At 34.3% G+C, this 19,938-nt stretch overlaps 18 protein-coding genes and 1 pseudogene across 19 annotated transcripts, besides 1 other annotated feature; 11 read left to right on the forward strand and 8 right to left on the reverse strand.

Moving 5' to 3' along the window:
• Window positions 1–469: 469 nt before the first annotated feature.
• TVAGG3_1025140 (uncharacterized protein) lies at window positions 470–832 on the forward strand (the record flags this gene model as incomplete). Its single annotated transcript, XM_051254951.1, has 1 exon — window positions 470–832. One exon carries the CDS (start codon window positions 470–472, stop codon window positions 830–832), a length of 363 nt encoding a protein of 120 aa, XP_051080525.1.
• Window positions 833–850: 18 nt separating this feature from the next.
• TVAGG3_1025150 (serine threonine-protein phosphatase family) lies at window positions 851–1,093 on the forward strand (the record flags this gene model as incomplete). Its single annotated transcript, XM_051254952.1, has 1 exon — window positions 851–1,093. The coding sequence occupies one exon, from the start codon at window positions 851–853 to the stop codon at window positions 1,091–1,093; it is 243 nt and encodes an 80-aa protein (XP_051080526.1).
• A 4-nt stretch (window positions 1,094–1,097) lies between these two features.
• On the reverse strand, window positions 1,098–1,685 carry TVAGG3_1025160 (uncharacterized protein; the record flags this gene model as incomplete). Its single annotated transcript, XM_051254953.1, has 1 exon — window positions 1,098–1,685. The coding sequence occupies one exon, from the start codon at window positions 1,683–1,685 to the stop codon at window positions 1,098–1,100; it is 588 nt and encodes a 195-aa protein (XP_051080527.1).
• Window positions 1,686–2,402: 717 nt separating this feature from the next.
• Window positions 2,403–19,874: a mobile genetic element.
• TVAGG3_1025180 (uncharacterized protein) lies at window positions 3,341–3,826 on the reverse strand (the record flags this gene model as incomplete). Its single annotated transcript, XM_051254954.1, has 1 exon — window positions 3,341–3,826. One exon carries the CDS (start codon window positions 3,824–3,826, stop codon window positions 3,341–3,343), a length of 486 nt encoding a protein of 161 aa, XP_051080528.1.
• Window positions 4,736–4,888, forward strand: TVAGG3_1025190 (uncharacterized protein; the record flags this gene model as incomplete). The annotated part of the gene is made up of 1 exon (XM_051254955.1): window positions 4,736–4,888. One exon carries the CDS (start codon window positions 4,736–4,738, stop codon window positions 4,886–4,888), a length of 153 nt encoding a protein of 50 aa, XP_051080529.1.
• Window positions 5,268–5,492, forward strand: TVAGG3_1025200 (phage tail repeat-like family; the record flags this gene model as incomplete). Its single annotated transcript, XM_051254956.1, has 1 exon — window positions 5,268–5,492. One exon carries the CDS (start codon window positions 5,268–5,270, stop codon window positions 5,490–5,492), a length of 225 nt encoding a protein of 74 aa, XP_051080530.1.
• Window positions 5,537–5,767, forward strand: TVAGG3_1025210 (uncharacterized protein; the record flags this gene model as incomplete). Its single annotated transcript, XM_051254957.1, has 1 exon — window positions 5,537–5,767. The coding sequence occupies one exon, from the start codon at window positions 5,537–5,539 to the stop codon at window positions 5,765–5,767; it is 231 nt and encodes a 76-aa protein (XP_051080531.1).
• On the forward strand, window positions 5,922–6,485 carry TVAGG3_1025220 (annotated as a pseudogene). The gene has a single exon. A coding segment is annotated over exon 1 (564 nt).
• On the reverse strand, window positions 6,945–7,270 carry TVAGG3_1025230 (uncharacterized protein; the record flags this gene model as incomplete). The annotated part of the gene is made up of 1 exon (XM_051254958.1): window positions 6,945–7,270. A coding segment is annotated over one exon (326 nt), but the record flags the coding sequence as incomplete, so codon positions are not given.
• TVAGG3_1025240 (uncharacterized protein) lies at window positions 7,584–7,922 on the forward strand (the record flags this gene model as incomplete). The annotated part of the gene is made up of 1 exon (XM_051254959.1): window positions 7,584–7,922. The coding sequence occupies one exon, from the start codon at window positions 7,584–7,586 to the stop codon at window positions 7,920–7,922; it is 339 nt and encodes a 112-aa protein (XP_051080533.1).
• TVAGG3_1025250 (organellar and viral DNA polymerase type B) lies at window positions 8,507–9,364 on the forward strand (the record flags this gene model as incomplete). The annotated part of the gene is made up of 1 exon (XM_051254960.1): window positions 8,507–9,364. A coding segment is annotated over one exon (858 nt), but the record flags the coding sequence as incomplete, so codon positions are not given.
• On the forward strand, window positions 10,199–10,609 carry TVAGG3_1025260 (organellar and viral DNA polymerase type B; the record flags this gene model as incomplete). Its single annotated transcript, XM_051254961.1, has 1 exon — window positions 10,199–10,609. The coding sequence occupies one exon, from the start codon at window positions 10,199–10,201 to the stop codon at window positions 10,607–10,609; it is 411 nt and encodes a 136-aa protein (XP_051080535.1).
• Window positions 11,316–12,122, forward strand: TVAGG3_1025270 (KilA, N-terminal/APSES-type HTH, DNA-binding family; the record flags this gene model as incomplete). The annotated part of the gene is made up of 1 exon (XM_051254962.1): window positions 11,316–12,122. One exon carries the CDS (start codon window positions 11,316–11,318, stop codon window positions 12,120–12,122), a length of 807 nt encoding a protein of 268 aa, XP_051080536.1.
• TVAGG3_1025280 (protein of unknown function, DUF4106 family) lies at window positions 12,139–13,014 on the reverse strand (the record flags this gene model as incomplete). The annotated part of the gene is made up of 1 exon (XM_051254963.1): window positions 12,139–13,014. One exon carries the CDS (start codon window positions 13,012–13,014, stop codon window positions 12,139–12,141), a length of 876 nt encoding a protein of 291 aa, XP_051080537.1.
• On the forward strand, window positions 13,051–13,500 carry TVAGG3_1025290 (uncharacterized protein; the record flags this gene model as incomplete). The annotated part of the gene is made up of 1 exon (XM_051254964.1): window positions 13,051–13,500. The coding sequence occupies one exon, from the start codon at window positions 13,051–13,053 to the stop codon at window positions 13,498–13,500; it is 450 nt and encodes a 149-aa protein (XP_051080538.1).
• TVAGG3_1025300 (protein of unknown function, DUF4108 family) lies at window positions 13,517–13,906 on the reverse strand (the record flags this gene model as incomplete). Its single annotated transcript, XM_051254965.1, has 1 exon — window positions 13,517–13,906. One exon carries the CDS (start codon window positions 13,904–13,906, stop codon window positions 13,517–13,519), a length of 390 nt encoding a protein of 129 aa, XP_051080539.1.
• On the reverse strand, window positions 14,260–15,209 carry TVAGG3_1025310 (uncharacterized protein; the record flags this gene model as incomplete). Its single annotated transcript, XM_051254966.1, has 1 exon — window positions 14,260–15,209. A coding segment is annotated over one exon (950 nt), but the record flags the coding sequence as incomplete, so codon positions are not given.
• Window positions 15,237–15,521, reverse strand: TVAGG3_1025320 (uncharacterized protein; the record flags this gene model as incomplete). Its single annotated transcript, XM_051254967.1, has 1 exon — window positions 15,237–15,521. One exon carries the CDS (start codon window positions 15,519–15,521, stop codon window positions 15,237–15,239), a length of 285 nt encoding a protein of 94 aa, XP_051080541.1.
• Window positions 17,825–18,799, reverse strand: TVAGG3_1025330 (protein of unknown function, DUF4106 family; the record flags this gene model as incomplete). The annotated part of the gene is made up of 1 exon (XM_051254968.1): window positions 17,825–18,799. A coding segment is annotated over one exon (975 nt), but the record flags the coding sequence as incomplete, so codon positions are not given.
• Window positions 19,875–19,938: the final 64 nt, after the last annotated feature.

The following is a 19,938-nucleotide window of genomic DNA, read 5'->3' on the forward strand; positions in this document are numbered from 1 at the left end:
TGTTATTGGACAGAGTTGTATGAAAAATATAAAGACAAGGAAAATGTTTTCTTTATAGTGGACCCACCGTTCTATAACACATGGGATTTTCAATACCAAGTAGACTGGACTTTGAGAGACTCTTTAGAAACTTTAGACGTTTTACATAACCATCCATGCTTTTACTTTACATCCGATAAAAGTGGTTTGGAAACCGTTATGAGATGGTTAGAGGACATACATGACTATGAGTTTAGATATGACAAGATAGAATATGAGAGAGGTCCTATAAACCGGAGAAAGTGTCACAATAAAGAAATTTTATTAGTAAGTAAATGTGGTTTGAAATAGGACTACTTGTTTTAGGTTTTTTCCATTGTGTCATTTATTTATTTGACGTGGCAGAAAAGTACAGAGAATATGAAGATGAACCAATGCCTGCAAATGTTCAGTATATGTACTCGTAAGAGATATTTTTATCTAATATTAAATGGACGCACAGAACTTAGCGAATGCACAGCAACCTGGACAACCAAACCCAGAGAATATTCCAAATGAAGTTAGAATACAAACTGCAATGGCAAACTATGGTCAAGTGCCAACAGATGTACAAATGCAAACTGCCATGTCAAATGACGCTGCGTTAGGTTTGCCACCATGGTATGCAAATATGAGATGGAAAGAGTTTTATACAAACCCTGAAGTGGGATATAAACAACTTTATGCAGATGACGCGAACACAGGAGTTGACCCAGAATATGTTTTCTACCAGAGGAGAAACAGAATGTATGAGCTCCAGTTAAAGAATGCTATGGAACTCAACAGGAAACGTAAGAGACTAGGCGGACATTAGATTTTTACATATAGTAAAATGGGTTTCTTCAGTAAGATAGGAAACTTCTTTCGAAATGTTGGAAGAGGTATATGGAATGGAATAAAAAACGTAGGAAGAGGAATTTGGAACGGAGTCAAAAATATTGGTAAAAGAGTAGGTCAGTTTGTTGGTATTATACCTAAAGACCCTGAACCAGAAGAGCAAGCTCCTGTTATACAACAGCCTGAACCTGCACCACAGTCTAGTTGGCAACCAAATCCAACACCTCAACCGTATTAAAAAATTATATTTTTACCGTTCGATAGTAGTTGTATATGAAACTAAGTTCTAAGTAAAACGCATGGTATAATGGAATTATTCTTTTTCTTCCATCTGTAGTAAACCATACTTGAAAGTCTGAAATACTTCCACTTGGTGGTTCGTATAACTTTGTAGGTTTTTCGTAAAAGTCATTTGCCAAGCATAAGAAAGAGTTTTGGGCGCCAGAAAATGAAGCATGAACAATAATAGCAGCTGGGTCGAAAACATTTTCATATGTTCCATTAGGGTTTTCGACTTCATAAAAGTCTGGGTGTACTGGATATGCTGCAGGCTGATTTAACATCCTCATAAATCTATACCATGCCAAGTTGTTATATTTTGTAGAAATATAAACGTTTTCTCCAAGGTCTTCTATTCTATTGATTTTAACAGTTGCATTTTTCCTGTCATAAATAATATCGAGATGGTATTCTCCCTCGTCAATGTTATACTGTTTTGCATATTCGATATAGATATTGTTTATTTTTTCTTGAAAAGCTTGAAGAGTTGTTTCTAAGTTTACAAGCAAACTAACTTGTAAAAGTTTTCCCTGTTCAAATTTCTCATACATACGTTTTTCTTTGTTATAGTATCGAACTTCAAAACCGACCGTAAATGGGAAACCATGTATGGCTTCTGAAATGAACTTCATTCTACGAAAGCCAATAGCTTTTGTGACAGATGGGTCTCTTAGCCATCTTAATGGGTAGTCAAAACGATAGCCTTCATGCTTTACGGTCTCTGTCTCAAACTTTTGACCGACATTAGTAAAAAGTTCATCTAATGGTTTAGTTGTAGCAACTCTTGAATTTTCTTTTCTATTGAAAGCAATTTTATCTAGAATAAAAATTCGAAAGATATTGCTTCCATGAGAGAATACAACACAACCGACAACTCATTATGCAAGCTCTAAATAAGAACACAACAAACTTTTCAAACTATTCTAAGATATCTGAGTCATTGAAAGAAGGAAACTTAAAACTGACATTAAACCCTTTAACAGATGAGTTTCTATTTCAAGACAAGAAGAACAATACTGTCTGTATAAATCCAACAAAAGGAACTTTAAACGAGAAACCTATAAATGAACTTCTTTTGAAAGCAGATGTTGACAACAAAGCTGACAAAGAATATGTAGACGATGCAATAGCAAAAGAAGAAGAAAGAGCTAACAATGCTTATGCAACAAAAAGAACATACTCATCCTGAACTAGCAGACAAAACATATGTTGACAATAAAATGTCAAGTGAAGTGACAAGAGCTGAAAACGAATATTCTAAAAAGACTCATATACATTCTATATCTGAAATAACAGACTTAAACGTTAGCCTTGAAAAGAAAGCGATAAGGATTGTGTGGCTAGTAGGTTAGAGAAGAAAGCAGATAAGGAATATGTGGATGAAAAAGATAATGAAATTATAGAAAGGGCTGAATGGTATCATGAATGGACATCGAAGATTTTAAAAACTAAAGCTGATACAGGATGGGTTTCAGGATGTTTAGACCTTAAAGCAGATAAAACTTATGTTAACGATGAGTTAGAGAAGAAAGCAAATAAGACTCATACACATACAAGTTTTACAACTGTTTAGAGCAGACGACATAATACTGAACTTTGACCTTGGTTCAAGTGCACCTTTAGAGAATCCGAGTACAAGCGTAAAAGATACTCTTAACAATTTAGATAAGAGTTGCAGGAATATCGAAGATCATGCCAGAAACTTTGAAGCATATGAACTACCCGCAATGTTAGACAAGAAAGCAGACAAAACAGAGCTTCAAACATTAAAGACAGAAATACTTCAAACATTATATCCTATAGGCTCTATTTATACGTCAATGAACTCAACAAATCCAGAAACAGTTCTGGGTTTTGGAACTTGGACTCAAATAGTCGACCGGTTTTTGTATTGTGCAAACTCTTCAAAGAAACAGGGAAGTAAAACGATTTCAGGTGCAAATTTACCTGCACACAGTCACTACATAAATTTAAGTACATCTCAAGCAGGTTTGCATAGGCATAAATATTGGGGTTGGTCAGCAATGACAAAAGGTAAAGGATATGATGTTAAAGACGACGTTAAGTTTGCTATAAATGGTTACTGGGATGACACTTGGGGAGAAGGAGACCATACACATCGCGTTTCAGGATATACGCAAACAACGGGACAAAGTAAAGACTACATGCCACCTTACATGACAGTTTACGCATGGTATAGAAATGCTTAGTCGTCATTTTCAACTTCTTTAGCATATTCGTCAGGAGTTGTCTTATATTTGTTAGGAACTGTCTTTGAAAGTATACCACCTTGAACTTTGACAAGTTTGAAACGAGGTCTGACAATAGTAGTTTTATCTTCTGCTTGCAGTGTGTACATTTTGCCATGTTTGCCTAAAACTTCATAATATTCTCTTGTATACTTTCTTCTATTTTTACGAACACGAATGTGAGTACCTGTCGGGTTCCCATTGTTGTCATAGTCAATAGTATTTTCATATGGGTCGCGTTTAGGTATTTCTATTTTTACTTTGTCACCTTTCTGAAGTTTGAAGCCCGGCATTCTTTCTTGTTTGTCTCTTTTGACTAAATTATTAAATATATAGTCTTTCTCTAAGTCAGGGTTGTTTTTCATTTCTTCGGGAGAGTGGTTTCCCAAACCTTTTTGTTTACGGCTATTGTAAATATTTAAAACTTGTCTCATCTTTGCCATGGAGAAGTGTCTATATTTGTCGTCATATGACATTTCATTTGCTTCACCACCTTGTGGTTGGTTTAAGTCTCTTAACATTTTTATACATCCGTCAATGACACCAAGAGCAGAATGGTTTTGGTCGACAATGAAATATTGGTTTACATTTTTTGAACGCAGATAGTTTTTTACATCATCTGATTTGAAAGAACTTTCACAGTCAGATGTCAGTTTTGTTGGATGGTATTTGTCAACGAATATTGTCAAAGCAGTTTTCACATCTAAAATATTTTTGGACCATAATGGTATGGCTTCACAGTATCTTGTGTTTTGACCGACAAATATTAGCCAGTATGGTGGTCCATCTTCTCTATACCTCGGAATGTTTTCCAAGATATCCATAAACCAAGCATTTGGTGTTGAACTAAAGATTTTTATCATGAGTGCTTTCTTTGTCGCTTTAGAAACATAGGGGTCCTTGTTTGGATTCGTCATTTTTTATCCTATAAGAAATGGGTTTATTTGGCGCATTAGCAGGAGTTGCATCCATTTTTGCCCGCAGTGGGAACAATAGCCAGAGGTGTATTTGGAGTTGGAAGGAAGATTTTGAGTACATTAGGTATACTTAAAGAGAAAGCACAACCTATTATACAAACTGTACAGAAAGGTTGGATGTAGCACGAGATGCAACAAATCTTATTCCAAATCCTGAAACAAGAGGAAAAGTTCAAGGATGGATGGACAATGTAGGAAGACAAGCAGGAAACTATTATAACAAAGCAAATGACTACTATAACCAAGCAGGACACTATATGGACCAAGGTGAAAGATTCTTTAACAGAGGATATAACCATGCACAACAATGGGTAAACAATAACCAACCTCAACCGCCTCAAACGTGGGGAATGTAAAGTTTTTTACTGAGATGAAATGAACAATACAGCATTGAGACAAATGGGTTCAAGATGGATTTGTCGGCTTCCAGCAGTTACACAACGTGTTTGTCAAGTTCTTCCTATACCTCAGGAAGTTTTAGACCGACTTAAAAAACAACAACAACCAGTTGAAAACAAACCAAACTAAAATTTTTTACTGAGATGAAATGACCGAAGAAGTTGAAACGGTAGATTTGACACCACAAACAAAAAGTTCAGAACCATTGTCAAAACCTGTCAAAGAACTTACAGATGAAGAGAAAAATTCAATAATAGAAAGTGCCAGGTCTGGAAATACAAACCCTAACTACAAAGTCACTTTTCATAAAAATGGAACGGCAAGTATCTCAAAAAGAAACAGACTCTCACAAATAAAATATTGAAGTCTGAAGGAGCTTTCGAGACAACAGATGGAAAAGTTTACTTCACTGACCAACAGTTCATTATAGAACATCTCATTGACTTAGAGTCGAAATATTCTAAACTTTACAACAAACACAAAAAAGTTGAAAGGAAAACAAAAACAAATGGCATATGATATTTATGAAGATGTTGACGACACAACTGTTCCTGCAAGTGAAGTAAAGTCAGAGGAACCGAAAAGTGACGAAAAACCGATAGAAGAAGAAAAACCAAAAACTGAAGATAAACCAAAACCAAAGTTTAGTTTCCAAACTAAACCAAGTCAACCTTCATTAGCTGGTATGGGTTGGCGTCAAAGACTTATGGCAGCAGGCGGTTATGTAAAGTAAAGAAAAAATATTTTTTTATTTTTATAAAAATGCCCCCATATAGAATGGATAGAAAATCTGCTAGAATAAAAGCAGAGTTGCAAAGATATGGTTGGAGAGTTTCGAAGAAGTTTAAATATAAGAAAGGAAGACCCATAAAAGTCTATGACAAACTGGCTGGTCTGACCTACGAAATGGATTTGGAAACAGCACGTGCCAATTATCCAAACAGACTAGAGAGGTTAGAAGAAGAACGTCTTATGGACATGCCTTTCGATGTGTTAAACATTGCATGAAGTAAAAAATTTATTTTAAAAAAGTGACATTTTTTTATTCGAATTTGAAATGTACGCTGAGTTTGTTGGAGAAGACCGTTGGGAAACTTGTTTGTTAGATGAGAAATATGAAATGGCATACCATTTTAAAACAATATATTTTTACATATATTAAATGCTTCAGGCTGAAAAACAAAGAACAAAAGTAGCAGATACAAAACCGTTAGACTATATCTTTACAAATGCTGGTAGGACTATTTCAGATGAAGAAATTTCATCCCGAGTATACAGGTTTGACTATCCAATTCGTTGGCTTCAAAGTCCTTCAGATGCAAAGGCAATAGGATTTAGAAGAGTTTTGTTTTCAAATAGAACTAACGCATTTATGTTCGCAGTATATTTCATGGGCAGTATAAAGGTTCTGATGGTCTAATAGACAAATTTGACGAAATGAGAATCTTTACAGTTCGTTCAGACGAAAGTCTTGAGAAAACTCTAAATGACTTTCAAACTCAAATGAACAAATATTATTGGGAATTTCAAGAAAAATACGACTCTTTACTAAATGGAACATACTATCTGAAACTAGAATATGACAAGATGAACTCCACCGTTTCATTTCAAAAGATTGAAATTAACCCTCCAAGAGATACAGAGTTTTTATTTTGGAAAGTAGACAAACGTTCTTGGGCACAATTTCTTCGGTTACTAAACCAGAACGAACCATTACCACCAGATGGTCCATTTCAATTTATACTTCCACCAGCAGATTTGACAGTTTATAGAAACGTGTTTGACCCTCAAAATGTTATGTGTCATGCAAGTTTCAGTTCAAGCAACAATAGTTTTCTATGTATTGGTAAGGACTTTTATGACTTTGCTTCTAAATTCTACGAACCACCTAGTAACAGTTTCTCTGACTTTCAAGTTTGGTTCACAACAAATGGTGGCAACATATTATTCCATTGTACTATGACTTTTATCTCGAATTGTCTTTCATATATAACTACGGAAAAGTGCTGAAAAAGTATTGAATGTGAAGATATTAGAAAATAACATTTTTTCTAACATCGTAGAAAACTCATGAAAACAATTTATTTTTGACACTTTCACAAAAAACATAAAAAAGTGCAGTTAAACGTTAAGGTTTACTGAACTGGTTGGATGTCGCCTTCACAGGTTATGTAGAATGGTTGACCCGAGAAGCGAAGGAGAGACTGAATTGCCAATTTCATATGGGGTAGGGGGTTTCTCCTTGTTTGGTATTTTTATCCAAGGACGTTTGTTTAGGAACTTAACAAGAGCTTCTTTCTTTGCTTGCTTTATGTCGTCGAAAGGAGTGTTTTCTGGTATTTGAATTGGAATTCCAGTCGAAGTCTCGAGATTCAAGGCAGCCCTTCCAGAAATAGTGGTGAACTTGACCTTGGGCTTCATGACCTTGCGCAAGTAGTCTTTTACGCAGTCGTTAAGTTCAATTAGGTAAATTGCCTCGTCAAGTCTTTCTTGCATTCCGAGTCCTTCCATCCGACAGGAAAATATTTTCCCGACAACTGGAAAAAATTTTCCTTCCGACAGAAAAAATTTTTCCTTCCGACAGGAAGAACTCTTCCAGTTGTCCGTCCGTAAACCATTCAAATTTTCGAAAATTGAGAACTTTTTGGTCGAACTTCAGAAAAAGTTTTTCCTTCCAACAGAAAAAGTTTTTCCTTCCGACAGGAAAAAATTTTCCTTCCGACAGGAAAAAAATTTCCTTCCGACAGGAAAAGTTCTTCCTTCCGACAGGAAAAGTTCTTCCTTCCGACAGGAAAAGTTCTTCCTTCCGACAGGACACAAACGAATGTCCCACGTCCCACCAACCCAGTCCATTCCCAAACCAGAGGAACCTAAAGAACCACAACAGTCTCCTCAGCAACCTCAGTTCCAGCAAGTACCTCCACCAAATTACTACCAATTTCCACCTCAAGGTTACTACCCACCACAAGGCTTCCCGAACTACCCTCCTTTGCCTATGCCTTACTTCCCCAACCCTTGGATGTTCCAGCAAGCTCCACCTCAGCAATTCCAATCTCAATCCAAATCGAAGAGAGACCAAGAGTTCGAAGAAGGTCTGAACCGTTTACGCAAAGAGTATGCTACAGCTCCAATTGAGAGAAAGTTGTTCCCGGACCAAAAATAAAGTTTATGTTAGAATGTTAGATCTAACACGTTTTCTAACACGTTTTCTAACCTCATGAATTTTCATGAATTTCCTTAAGACAGAAAAAATAAAGTTAGTTTTATTTTGTATTTTTTTGTATGTAAGATATGATTTCAGGGATTTTTTTGACGAAGTGTCAACCTTCACTTCGTCAAAAAATAACAGTTATCTAATGAAAAAGTGTCATTTTTTGTATTTTTTTGTATGTTAGATATGATTTCAGGGATTTTTTTGACGAAGTGTCAACCTTCACTTCGTCAAAAAATAACAGTTATCTAATGAAAAAGTGTCATGATTTCATCGTAAATGTTTTGTCATGACTTCATCGTACATGTTTTGTCATGACTTCATCGTACATGTTTTGTCAAGACTTCTTCGTAATGAGTGTAAATGTTTTGTCATGATTTCATCGTAAATGATTTGTCAAGACTTCTTCGTAAATGTTTTTTCACCTGTTTTTTCTAACCTCTTGAATTTTCATGAATTTTCCCGAAATAAAAAATAAAGTTAGTTTTATTTTTTTTATTTTTTTTATTTTTTTTATTTTGTATAAAAAAATAAAAATGTCAACAATCGGCACAACAACACTTCAAACAACTACAGCACCAAACTCGTTAGTCATGAATCCAACATCTATGTTAGTAGAGATGAAAAGCTTCATTCCTTCTTCATATACTTTTGAAACAGAAATCCAGAAGATAAAGCAAGAACTTTTAACATGTAATTTAGACTGTAGTGCGAAAGATGAAACAAATGAACAGTATCTTTATGAAATGCAGGACCTCATCGACCATTTACCCAAATTGCCTGAAATTCAGCAACAAAAACTCACTATTCCTGAATTCGATGAAATAGAAGTGAAACCAACTGACTCAGTAGAAATAAAGAAGTTCATACGAAAGGTAAACTATGAGTTTCTAGGATTTCATTGCAACCATAAGGTTATGGACAAAGATTGCGACATGGTATATAAGAATGTTTCTGACATATATAAATCTGAAGAATTTAAGACCTACGACAACTTTGTTTCGTTAGTTGCTGAATGTGTATGGCAGATAAGAGATGAAGATAGAAGAGGTAAAGTATGGAATAAACAGATAAAACCAGCAACTTTTGAGTTAAAGAAAACCATTGACGCTTTAGTTGTTTTAGCAGGTAAGGTTTCAGAATATAACGCAAAAATGAACCCGCAATGTTCAAAATGTAAGGCAGCAATTAGGAAATATAACTACTCCGTCAAAGAGATAGAAAGAATGAGAAACGACTATGCAGACTTAAAGAAAGAAGCAGAAAAGCCAGCAGAAGATAAAATGGACATGTTAGCATTTCTGAACAAAAACTATCCAACTGCTGACGATTTCCTTCTATCTGACGTCAAGAAGAAGTATAAAGAAACCTTCGGCATAGTTAAAACATTCGATGTACTAAAAGAAGAAATAGAAGCTACAAAACTGTTTAGAGTCATGAACCATCGCAACATATACCATGTAAAACGCTTGTAAATAGTTATGTGAGAAAACGTGTTAGAAAACGTGTTAGATCTAACATTCTAACATAAAATATATTTTTGGTCATTTACAATGAAGTCTTGACAAAACATTTAAGTTCGATGAAGTCTTGAAAATTCATGAGTTTTGTGTGTTTTAGACCATGTTAGAAAACGTGTTAGAAAACATGTTAGATCTAACATTCTAACATAAAATATATTTTTGGTCATTTACAATGAAGTCTTGACAAAAACTATCCAACAGCAGAAGATTTCCTTCTGTCTGACGTCAAGAAGAAGTATAAAGAAACTTTCGGCATTGTTAAAACATTCGATGTACTAAAAGAAGAAATAGAGGCTACAAAACTGTTTAGGATTTCAAATATACATCGTACAATTCATGTAAAACGCTTGTGAAAAAAGAGGTGAAAAAACAGGTGAGATCGCACCACTTCACCTAAACTTTATTTTTGCTGAAAAATGACCAAATTTCATGAGTTTTCCCGAAATAAAAAATAAAGTTAGTTTTATTTTTATTTATTTTTTTATTTTGTATGTAAGAACAGAAATGACAAACATTGAGTTTGAAACAGTTAGAAAGATAGACAATGACACCAAATTGGTTAGAATAGGTGATTTAAACGTAAGATACTCAAAGAAATACAACAAATATTCTTTGTCAGACATTATATCTCCATTTGGAAAGAAACCGAAGGACTGGGTTAGAAATGCTTCTACTCAGAAAATTTTGACAAGAAATCCTGGGCTTATGATATCGGTAAGATTCTATGGAACTGCAGCATATCTTATAGACAAAAGTCTTATACCAATAGTTTTGTTATGGTTAGACCCAGTTGTTGGATATAACTTCATAACATATGGTTCATTCGATACGGAACGTTGCAGTGAAGGCTTACTTTACATCGTTCAGAAACCGAAGGACTTCAATACAAAGAGATATAAGATAGGAAGAACATATAATATAACTCAAAGATATGACAGTACAGTCAATAGAGTCAAGGTTGTGTTTGCTAATGATATGAGAGCTGCAGAAACAGAACTACTTGAAAAGTTTGAGAAAATATATGGTGCTCCCATAAAAGGTAAAGAAACGTTTGAAGTAGATGAGATAGATAAAGCTATAAAATTATTTGACGAAGTTGCTGAAAAATACATGTAAAGCGTTTATTTTTGGTCTTTTGTGAAAGTCAGAAAATAAAGTTAGTGTCATTTTTTTCATTTTTTTGTATAAAAGATATGATTTCAGGGATTTTTTTGACGAAGTGTCAATGTTCACTTCGTCAAAAAATAACAGTTATCTAATGAAAAAGTGTCATTTTATTTTTTTATTTTGTATGTAAGATATGATTTCAGGGATTTTTTTGACGAAGTGTCAATGTTCACTTCGTCAAAAAATAACAGTTATCTAATGAAAAAGTGTCATTTTATTTTTTTTATTTTGTATGTAAGATATGATTTCAGGGATTTTTTTGACGAAGTGTCAACCTTCACTTCGTGTCATAATGTAAAAATAACGTTTACCATGTAAAACGCTTGTGAAAAAAACAGGTTAGAAAGGAGGTTAGATCTAACCTTCTACCCTAAATTATATTTTTGCTGAATTCCGTATGAAAATCTGAGTAAAATGGCATAAGATTGCTTCCCTCGGAAAACCGAGAGAAGAGATTCCGTATGAAAACAGTGAAGAACAGCGAGTAGGTAAGAAACCTTAGTCGCCTAAAACTCATGAAAACAGTGAAATTTCTCTAGACCGACTTTTTTCGGTCTTGCATAAAACACATGAAAACAGTGAATTTCCTTAAGACAGAAAAAATAAAGTTAGTTTTTTATAAAATATTTTTTTTATCCGGAATATAAAGACAGATATGTCAACAACCGAGAACACAACAACAGTTATAATCCATGAAGCTATAAATGAAGAATACGAGTACATACAGTATAACAAACAGTTACGTCTCATTCGTTCGGTCAAAGACGATATGTACCAGATGCAAAGTATTTTGAACGCTCTTCGTTCTACAAAGCAAGCATATCATTGGTTTGAAAACCAACAGACAAAAGAACTTTTAGAAGAATTTCCTCATATGTTTGCTACCCTCGGAAAACCGAGGGTAGAGATTCCGTACGAAAATCGCAAGAATTTGGCTCCTGGTTTGAGAGGATATTATGTTCATAGACTTTTAGTAAATGCCGTAGCAATGTGGGCTTCACCTCGTTATGCTTGTTATATTTTCATGATGTTAGATGAACTATATAAAGCAGAACGTGAAGAGATGGAAAACAAGCTTGAAGCAAAAGACAAAAGCATTCAGAAAAGAATACCACGTTTGGTACCAAAAGGTAAGGAAAAGAACTATAAGTATATGATTTATACTGAAGAGATGGAAAATGAAGAAGATAAAGATATGGTTATGTTGCATTTAGTCAGAAGAAACAACAAAAGCTTTTACGACCTTGCTAAGATTTACAAATCTGACAGAAATTGGTTCTATCGCGAAAACTTACCGATTTCAATGACACCGAATGAAGATGTGAAACAAATAGTTCAAGATACGTTACCTCAAACACACTATGATATGAAAGGTTGTACAATTTTTACCTTCAAAGAAGACTTACCGCTACTGAAGGAAAAAATAACAGAGTATTTTGACAACTTCAAACAAGTAGAGTAAATGAACCATTTATTTTTCAAGCTTGACTTTTTACAATTTGAACTTTGTTTGCGTAGATATGAATTCTGAAAGAAGTATGAGGGTCTTGTATGACTTTATACTTCTCCCATAGTTCATATCTGTCAAACTTACCTGCCATGGACTCTTTCATAAGTTCCATGAAATCGTCTTCGGACAATCCGGGGAAAAGTATAATGTCAGTAAGTATTCTTTTAACATCCTTACTTAAACTCTTTGCTGTCTGTACACAAATGACAACTGAGATGTTAAAGTGTCTGAGCTTCTTAAGAATTCGACACATATCTTGTTCTCTATTCTTAAGCAAAGGATGAGAAGCAAAGTCATCTAAGATAAGAAGACACCTATGAGGGTATGTCTTCCAATCGTAAGATTGCAATTTCTTCGAAATGTATTCTATCTCTTTCTGTTTGTTTCTGAAGTGTTTCTTCTCTAATATTCTCTGCATTTCCTCATTTGGGTCTTTAAACTTAGAATTTATATACTCATTTATAGCATTATACTTCAAAACTCTTCTTTGGTACTTCTTTATCCAATCTAACAACTCAGAGTCTTTTATACATACTAACTTAGACTTCTTTATAATATCTTTGAACGAATTGACGGTTTGGTCAAATTGACCAGAAGTACTACAAATGACAACTAACTCATAGAATGGGTTCTTCTCATCTAGTTCTTGTTGTTGTGCAGCCATTTTAAGATAAGTGAAAGTCTTACCCGACCCAGGTGGTGCAATTAGACCTGTTATACCATTCTGAGCAAATAAGAACTTGTCATGTATAGGCTTTATCTGAGCATTTTCTAACTTCCTCTTGTTCTTATTTAAAACATTCTCAAATTTCTTGTCAATGTCAGCAAACTTTTTTTCTAACATATTTTTAGAAAAATTAAAATTTTTATCTTTTAGAAAATGTCTAGCGATTTCGCTATCTATATTCGAGACAAGCTTTTCGACAGCAAAACATCTGTCGACCATAAAATCTTACATAGTGTAAACAAGAAAGGTGAATTTGTTCTAAAGTTCTGTTTCTGGGAATATGACAAGAACCATAAAACATTAAGCAGAGCAGTCTTAAAATTTGTCAATGACAGACTTGTTGACAGAGATGACGCCGATTGGAAAGATGAAGTCCAACAAAAGTTCTTAGAATGCAAAGAAGACACATGCGCTGTTCTTGAAGATGAAATAGAAAACAGAATAGAAGAGCTATTAAAGGACAAAGAACTTTTACATAAATATAGTTGCGCCAAATTTGACATAACTCCACCAGAAAAGAAGAAGAAAGAAAAGAAAGAGAAAAAAGAAGAAGAGAAGAAAGAACCTGAACCAGTTCCAGAGAAAAAGAAATTTGACATGTAAAAATAAAATTTTATTTTTAGAACATTTCTGGGTCAATGTCAATGTTCTCTTCCTCTTTAGGAGCAAACACTGGCTTAGACTCTAAAATCTTTTTACCCAATTTACCTTGAACTTCAACTATCTTAGACTCATAATATTCATAGTCGTCTGCTTTCTTTGGTTCATAAGGTATAACAAGTTTGTATGCTTTGCCTTCTTTAAGGTTTGAAAACCTTCTGTCAAAACTTTCTTTGACTGCTAACAAACCTTCTATGTCTAAGTCTTCAAATTTCGCACCATTTTTAGTCACAATAGCAAACTTAACTGGTTCGATGTTCCAAACTTTGCTGAATGAAGACTTTTCAAAATGGTAGAAGTAAACATTCAAATATGTGAATGGGTCTAGTTCTTCTTTAAGTCCTGACATGTACTTATTTACTGAGATGAATTTTGCCATCTTTTCTATCGGATAAAAAAATATTTTTTTTTAAATTTACTCAGAAAAAATTTTTCTTTGTATATACACCATTCTGTACGTCTAAAAGACTTTTGACATTTGCCAAGAATGTTCGTTTAGACGCTGTCATATAACCATATTCTTGACAATATTGTTTATACGAATCGTACAATGACCTTTCATCTAAACACTCAAAGTCAGTTTCATCTATGAACAGTTCATATACACTCTTGTTTGCTTCTAACAATGTTTGTCTCTCTTCGGTATGTGGAATTTGTCTTGGATTGAACTTTGAAATATCTAATGTCATAAAATATGAGAACAAGTGGTTGTAAAAGTCAGATGTCAAAGTTTCTGCTAAGTCGTCAAAATATTCTGTATCTTGCATATGAGCTTCTGACGTTCTGACAACTACATATCTTCTGTCAGAACTTTCTAACTTCATCGGAACAGCATTGTTTGAAACCATAATGAAGTTTGCAACATTTTCACAAACTCTTTGGTCTTTATACTTTCTTTCAACAACTCCAACTTTGTCTGTTATAAGACTCTTCAAAGCATCTGAGTTCAAAACTTTTGTTGTATCTATACTTTGAAGTTCATTGCAAACTATAAGTTTCATATTCTCTAGTGAGGAGTTAAACTTGCCACAGATGTTTTCTAAGTTTGTCATATTCGGATTCGAATAACCTTCTAACAGTTTGCATAAGATATCTGTAAAGAAAGTATTCTTACCAGTTCCTTGTTTTCCAATTATAATGAGAGCAGTTTCATTTTTAGCACTTGGATGTTGTAAGATGTTTGCAAACCAACATAAGATATACTCATAAACCTTTTCGTTTCCATTGCATATAATTTCTTTGACATGGTCTAACCAAGCTTCTATAATATTTTCTTTCCATTCTACTTGTTCATATTTATATCCAGTGAAGATAGAATAGAAGTTTGGAGAAGGTGTATAGAACTTTATACCTCGAACTGAAAAATCTTCAAGTTTTGACAATAAGATATCCCAAGCATCTAACATCTTCATGCCAACTTGTACGACTTTTATTTTCTTAAGTTTCTGTCTACATTCTTGTTCTGAAACTATTGTCGCTTTAGGTTTGTTAAAGACAACATCCCATTCTTTCATGACATAACATTCTGGGGCAGAGTCAACATAAATGACTAAACGTTTCAAATTCTCGACTGCTTTGTTATAGTCTCGAAATGGACACATATTTCTGAATGCTTGGAAGTCATAAAAATCTGAAACATCTATTCTGTACATTTTTATAAAAATAAAAAAATATTTTTTTTATTCTTGACTTTGTTGTTGCATTTGTTGCATTTGTTGTTCTTGAGCTATTTGTTGTTGAAGTTGTTCTTGTAATACAATACTTTCACCAGTTGCATCTTCCAATTCGAAACTTTCTGCCGTCATTGACAAATACATAGGACATAAAAGTTTTACAGGAACAAAGTTTGCGTCAACTAATGTCAACGTTATACTTGCCAAAGTGTTTGAGTTCACTAAGGTTGAAAATTCTGCATTCGAATGAACAATAGGCAAACCAGCAGAGAAAGTATTGTTTATACGCATAAGTATCTTTTGGTCATAATAGTTTCTGTCGACATTCGAATAACACTTTGAACCTAAGTTTGAAACAATATATAAGATTGGTGTGCTTAATGTCAATGGAATAGACATTCCTTGTATGACACCTTTTCCTGTTATAGGAAACTGTTGGTAGTAAAAACCAGAAATAAGTTTTGTATTATAGCTCATATCGTTTATAGTAAACTCAGTCGGACATCCAAACATAATGAAACCTGCTCTAGTTGCAGCACATGTTACACCCGTACTTAAAGTATTAAATAAGTCAACAAAACCTGTTGGTGGTATATCTGAGTAAGTATCTTCAAAGGAGTATTTTTTACCATTCACAACAATAAAGTCTTCTGGTGTCAAAAGAGCAAAACAGGCTTTAGTCGTCATTGTGTTTAAGGTTAGTTTACAATACCGTCCTTGAGGACTTTGTAAGTTTGTTGTTATAGAATTATATGACCCAGGGTTTTTAGTCGTAATAGTATAAACCATTATATCTTCTGCCATTTATATATATTTAAAAGTTTTTCTGAAAGTGGAGAAGAACTTCATCTAAACTTTCACATGGCGTTTCTTGAAGTTCTCTGTCTAAGAAGTTCAAATATTTTGTAAAGACATAGAACTTTCCTTTGTCTACACGAACAAACAAAACAGGGACTTTCATATCGTTCAAAAGTGTGTAAAGTCCTTTACATGAAATAAAGTCTATATTATTTTTCTTCAAACATCTTTCAAGAAGTTTTGACATTTTTACTTAGCAAATAAATTTTAATGAAATGTTGTGGTCGTCAAATATTTTTATGACGTCTGGGAAACTATACTTTAAGTTCAACGTTTCACCTCCTTTCATAACGTATATCTTGTCAATGACATTATATGAAACACCACAGCAACTAATGTCGGGTTCTATTTCTTTGATGTTTATATCGTCTGCCTCTGTCAAAAGTTTCAATAGTTCTTTCAAAACTTCATGAGGTGCAATGACATATGAGTTCACTTTTACAGGGTTGTGTTCGACCAAGTTTAACATTATACTTAAAGCTTGACAAATCTTCTCCTGAGTTTGAAGTTTGTCTTTCAGTTGTTGGTAGTCGTTTCGAATATCTGCAACAGAACTTAAGTCTCTGCTAACTTCAGGATATGTTGGTTGTTCTTTTACAGGAACAATTGTTATACCATCTTCGTCCTCGTATGGTTTCCCCACTTCAACATCTCTGTCTTTGACATTGACAACAACACTTTGACTGTTTGTTTGAGTTGGTGAATTTAACTTCACATCTGCCACCGCCATTAAACCTTTTGAAACACTCACGCTTCTATTTTTCGGAAATGACATTTTACTTAGAATAAAAAGATGGACGTATTCGAGTATCTCTTCGAATTGAAGCAGAACAAAGTTTACACACACAAACAATACAAATACATTGACAGAATAGTTCTTTATACAAACAATGGTAAATGTTATAGAATAGCAATATTTGCTGAACCAAAATATTTCCATAAAGCAAAGAAAGTTGGTATAACTGAAATGGTGAAAGTTCTTGACGTTGACAAAAATATAACAACAAAACTTACAGATATTTCTAAAGGTAAGTTTATCTTACAATATTATGTCAAAACTGGCGTACTGTCAATATTTGACGGAGAGAAGTCAGTTCAAGAACAACTTACTGACCTGCTGCCAAAATCTGCTCGATGGAAGCTGTCGTTATGCCAATCTGAGGAGCCCCAGCAGGTTTCATCGAACGAATCTTCAAAAGAGCATCTTCCGTGAAAAGTGCTATTGGTTTTGTAAACTTCTTTGCTCTCAGTTCATCTGGACCGTCTCTGTCACCAGTATATTGTATTTGTACAGTACCAACAGTTGAAATACCACCCATAAAGTCTTCTGAGTCAGCAAATGGAATGCCAAGCCAAAAGTTTGAACGGTCTCCATTTGTATATTGAGTTTTTTGACCTCCTGTATGAGTCCATACTTTCACATATGGCATAATAGAACTTTGCATTTCAGGGTTAATGGTTGTTGTGAAGTTGTTGTTAAAGTTCATAGCATCTAATGTCAAGTTGTATGACCTCATATCCTCAACTGTAGAATATTCTTCTCTTGGATAATATTTGCCATCTATGTTTATATGATATTTAATACCGGGGTTGTAGAAACAAGAATAGTCATTTATAGTTCGTCTGAACAGTACAAACATAGTATCTGCATGTTTCATTGCAGTTGTTAAAGCAATATCTGTTCTTGCACCTGGGTCAGCACTTTGGTTTCCAACTTCACCTGCAAAGTCTTTGACAGATATTTGGTGTATAGGGAACATAAGTGGAACTGCAATATATTTGGCAGCTAAAGCATTTGAAATATCTGGGTCCAACATATAGACTGCAAGTCTGCTTTCTATTCTCTTGCATTCAAACTTTTCGCATGTAAACTTAACTGGGTCCCAAGCAGTTCCAGCAGCATTGAAATAATAGTTTACTTCATTGTTGAAGTTTGAGAAACCAAAGTCTAAGTCAACTTTGTCTTTGCAAAAGTCACAGAACTTGGCTCCACCAGTTCCAGCTACAGTAATGCTGAATGGGTCTTGTGTTGGTGCAATGACTAAGTTATTTTTGCTTGGAGTAAGTTCAATAGAAATTTTTCCTGCCCAGTTTGGCAAGTATCTTAAAAACCTGAAGATGAGGAAAGATGACAAAGGAACTCTAAGTTTCAGTTTTACTTTAGTGGCAGCAGTTCCATCTGAACCAGAAAGGTTAACATAAACTCCTGGAACGTTAGGGTCAAGTCTTCTTATTTTCTCAATATTTGCATACTGGTCTGTTTGTTCTCTAGCTTGTGGTTGTACTGAGTTTCTCAAAGCGAACCATTCATAGTTTGCCCATGTTACTGTTTGAACTAAGTCAGAGTTAGAATATATCTTATATCCCATGAAAACTTCTGGAGCATATTGGTATCCGACATAGAAAATTCCATTGCAACCTTTCTTGTCAGACAACTTGGCAGAAGGTTTTATTTCAATGTCTTGTTCCACGTATAAGAATGAGTTGTCAATAGGAATAATATGAAACCTGTCGCAAGCAATATCTACTGTTGTTGAAGAACCTTCTCCAAACTCACCTACGTTTCCATAAGAAACAGCAGTTGTATATTCGTAAGTTCCAGGAACTATTTCTGACCTTCTAATGGCATTGTCGCATTCGTTATACCATTCGGAAACATTTCCGTTCATGGCATCCAAAACTGTTGGCGTTATATTCTGAGCGGCGTACATTTCATATGGGTAAAAATATAGAATAGTTGGATTTATGTTCATAATAGAACCCACTCGGACCAAGCTTTACTTTCTTCCTGACTGAGTTTTTAACTCTTCTTTTTCCTTCATTGCCACTACTTTCACTAGATGAAGTTACTTCTTCACTATTTTCACTTTGTTCTACTCTTCTCTTCTTCTTTGGTGTCGCTTTTGGTAACTTGCCTTCTGCTTCAAGTTGTTGCATCTTTGCCTCATGTTCACCCAGTATGTTGTAAATTTCCCATGTCCTTTTTGCCTTTGGGCTCTGGTCGCCCATCTCAGGTAACCTATATCCTAGAAAGATTTTGTCATAGTTTGTATTTGAGTCTTCGCGTATTGTTTGCATGACTCTTTCCTGAGTTTCCGGTTCAAGCTCTTCAAATATAGCTTGTCCATATGGAATATGCTCGTTTCCAATATATGTTTTTGTAGCCATTCTGGTTTTCTTTCCATGTTACCAATAATATTTTTGTGAATGGGAAAGCTTTTACCCAATGTTTCAGTCTTGCGTCATTTATTTCTGTAGTTGGTTTTATTTTGTCAAGGAACATGTTTTTCAATACTAACATTTCATTTGGTACTGTCCATTTGAGTTTTCTTAAATATTCATCCCTTCTCAGTTCATTGTCTGCAAAGTAAGTTTTTATGACATTTTGTAAACTTTCGTTTGCAAGGTCATGTACAATAGGTTCTCTTCCTTCTATCTCCCTAACTTTCTTTCTAAACTCTTCACCAAATATACCATCTCTATGGTTCTGTGTAGTTCTTTGAGATAAATGTTCTAGAACGTCAGGTGTTATATTTCCATCAGCCATGTTCATTTCATACTGGTCCAAAATATCTGCATGTTTCATATCTTTCAATGGCATTAAAGCCGCGCTGAAAATACCAGCTATATCTGGTTCACCATTCACTTCCATTGCGTCTACAACTTCTTGGAATTGTGGTTGTAAGTTTATGAACCACCTATCCGGATTAGCTTTATGACCCCATCTCATTGTAGTTTCCATAGTCTGCAAAAAAAGTTAGGTTTTGTTTCATATTGGTTAGATTCTGAATGAACTTTAAACAATGTTTCATTTCTATATTTTTGTTGAAATTTAACCTTTTATTTTCAC

This window comes from Trichomonas vaginalis, chromosome I (genome assembly GCF_026262505.1).
Source record: "Trichomonas vaginalis G3 chromosome I, whole genome shotgun sequence".
Taxonomy (NCBI): domain Eukaryota; phylum Parabasalia; order Trichomonadida; family Trichomonadidae; genus Trichomonas; species Trichomonas vaginalis.